The sequence below is a fragment of the Vombatus ursinus genome, unplaced genomic scaffold (genome assembly GCF_900497805.2).
Source record: "Vombatus ursinus unplaced genomic scaffold, bare-nosed wombat genome assembly UNPS02014768.1, whole genome shotgun sequence".
In the NCBI taxonomy this organism is placed as follows: domain Eukaryota; kingdom Metazoa; phylum Chordata; class Mammalia; order Diprotodontia; family Vombatidae; genus Vombatus; species Vombatus ursinus.
Genome location: NW_020954546.1, coordinates 24,055,948 through 24,058,490, shown reverse-complemented (window position 1 = coordinate 24,058,490; position 2,543 = coordinate 24,055,948). Strand labels below are relative to the sequence as shown.

At 50.2% G+C, this 2,543-nt stretch overlaps 1 protein-coding gene across 1 annotated transcript in view; it reads right to left on the bottom strand.

Annotated features, from left to right (window-relative positions):
* TIMM22 (translocase of inner mitochondrial membrane 22) overlaps positions 1 to 2,182 on the bottom strand; it is an 8,009-nt gene extending 5,827 nt beyond the window's left edge. Inside the window, exon 1 of the mRNA XM_027861662.1 lies at positions 1,930 to 2,182. Within this exon, the coding sequence (XP_027717463.1) occupies positions 1,930 to 2,167 (238 nt within the window). The 5' untranslated portion in view covers positions 2,168 to 2,182. The remainder of the gene's footprint in view (positions 1 to 1,929) is intronic.
* Positions 2,183 to 2,543: the final 361 nt, after the last annotated feature.

Genomic DNA, 2,543 nt, shown 5'->3' with positions numbered 1-2,543 from the left:
CACACACACACACACACACACACACACACACACACACACACACACACCCCCCCCCGAGTTCTCTCCAACTTGCCCTATTCCTATGAAAGGCACCATCATTTTCCCCAAGGCACCAGTCTTAAAGATCTTACTTACTAATTTCTCATTGTCTCCATACCCACTTACCCAGTTCTTTCTGCGTCTTTTTATCGAGGATTTCTTGTATCTGTTCATTCCTTTCCATTTTCACTGCTACCATCCTAATCTAGATCCTTATTACCTCACCTTGGATTATTGCAATGGCTTCCTAACTGGTACCTTCCTCTCATTTCCTCATTCATCCCGCAAACCATGATCAGAAGAATCTTTCTAAAATATTATATCATCTCTCTCTCTCTAATACATAACTCCTCAAGGTCTATAGAATGAAGTCCACATTCTTTAAACTAGAACTCAAGTCCTGTCATAATCAGGTCCAGAAACACCTGGCCAGTTTGGTTTTGCTTGAGAGGAAGCATGATACTGGATACTTAAATCCAGGAATATCAAGGTCCAAATCCTGCCCTTGACCCTTACTACTCACATAACCATGTTCTAAATCATTTAACCTCTCCAGGCCTCGGTTTCTTCATTTGCAAAGTGGGGATGAAAACACTTGTAGTATCTACTAGACAGGCTTGTTATATGACTTACACGAGATATGTATGCAAAACAGAAAATGGTGGCTATTATTACTCTCCCTATTCATCTCTTAACCCCTTCCAGGCCTTGTACCTTTGCTGACAAGGCTTCCCAACACCTCCCACTCCAATCCATGCTTCTCTTCCATGTGCCTATTCCCACCCAGCCCGTCCCAGGGACCTAACCTTCCTCTGCACTCCTTGCACACTTACAATCTGTACTATCCATCTGTCTATTATACAGTGCCTTATGATAGCAGCTTCTCAGGTGTTAATGTCTTGCCTTCCCAGTTAGATTATACATTGAGAACCCAACTGTTTTATGGCAATGTAATGGAAACAAAATGGATTTAAGAGTCAAGATGACCTGAGTTTCAACCCTGGTTCTACCACTTACTGTGTGACCTAATTTCCTTGGGCCTCAAGTTTCTCATCAATAAAATGAAGTTAGTCTAGATCAAGAGATTGTAACATTTTTTGTATCATGAACCCCTTTAAGCAGTCTGGTGAAATCTATGGACCCTTTTTCTGAAAAATATTTTAAAATAATTGAAAGAAATACATTTCATTTAGAGGTAAGTGAAACAAAGGTGTTATTTTTTCCCCATCCAATGTCACAGATCCCCTTGAAATCTGTCCTAAATCCTAGATTCACATGACCTGGTCTGATCGATCTCTATGGTTTCTTCCAGCTCTAAATCTTGTTTCCACCACAGCAAACTGAATAATGCTTTTGCCTGTGATACAGAATCTCAAAGTGAACAGGAATCCCCTCTGCCTGGCGTTTTCCTCTTTAATTCAACCAATCTCTGATGCTGTTGGTCAAACCCTGAGAAGAATCCTGGTGAGGATCCCCCGTTTTCTCAGCCTGGCCTTCCAGCCTAATTCCTCGGGCTGCCCTTCACCACGGTTCCCCAGGCCCACACTCCCCCTTGTGCCTGCAGGGCTCTGCAAAAGGGCCCCCTCCTCAGGGTGCCACTTTCTGCACGAGCCCTTTCCTGCTCCCCGTCACTAACGCCCCCTCTCCAGATCAATTACTTAGAATACCTTTCTGCAGGAGGGGAGGCGTGCCAAAGGTCACCGGGTACCGAGCGGCGGGGCTGCGGTCCAAACCGAGAGCCTATTTGTTAAGCGTTTATGAGGGACGTACTAAGGGCCACGGCCCTGGGGAAACCGAGGCAAATGTGGAGGAATCTGGGATGTGTCGCGGGGCCACCCAGACCGCCCCCCACCCTCGCTGGGAGGCCGCAAGTGACCCGGGCCGGCTCACCCCCGACGCAGGCCAGCGCGGCCTTGAAGGCGCAGCTCTCCATGGCCTTCTCGATCATCTTCTGCTCTTCGCTCTTGGCTGGGCTCGGGATCCCGCCCAGGACGCCGGGCTCCAGGAGCCGCGGCTGCCGCTTGTCTCCCACCAGGTGCTGCAGGAGCAGGCTGTACTGAAGGGGGGCGTCGGCGACCGATTCGGGCGCCGAGGCGCCGGGGCTGGGAGCCGAGCTCGGCGCCGCCATGACCGCCGCCGCTGGCCCGCCTGCCTTCCCGCAGCGGCAGATTCCACACCAGCTTCCGCCGGACGTTCCGCTACGGCAGATTCGACACACCGCGCTAAGCCTTTCCTGGCCTGTCCCGAGGGAATGAGCGAAGGCCACTCGCTCCCAGAGCTACTGAAGAGCTATGAGGTTTTTAGTTTTTAAAGACACTTCCGTCGGACTCAAGACTTTGTCAAGCGGTATTAGTCGTTTGGGGACATGGGGGATATGGACCATAATCTCTATTTACAAGTCAGTTGCGCGGGGCGTGACGGGAGCTGTAGTCCAAGCTTGGGCGACCGCCCAGGCATCCTGGAACTACATTTCCCAGGGAGGCCCGCGCTGCACAGCGCCGTGC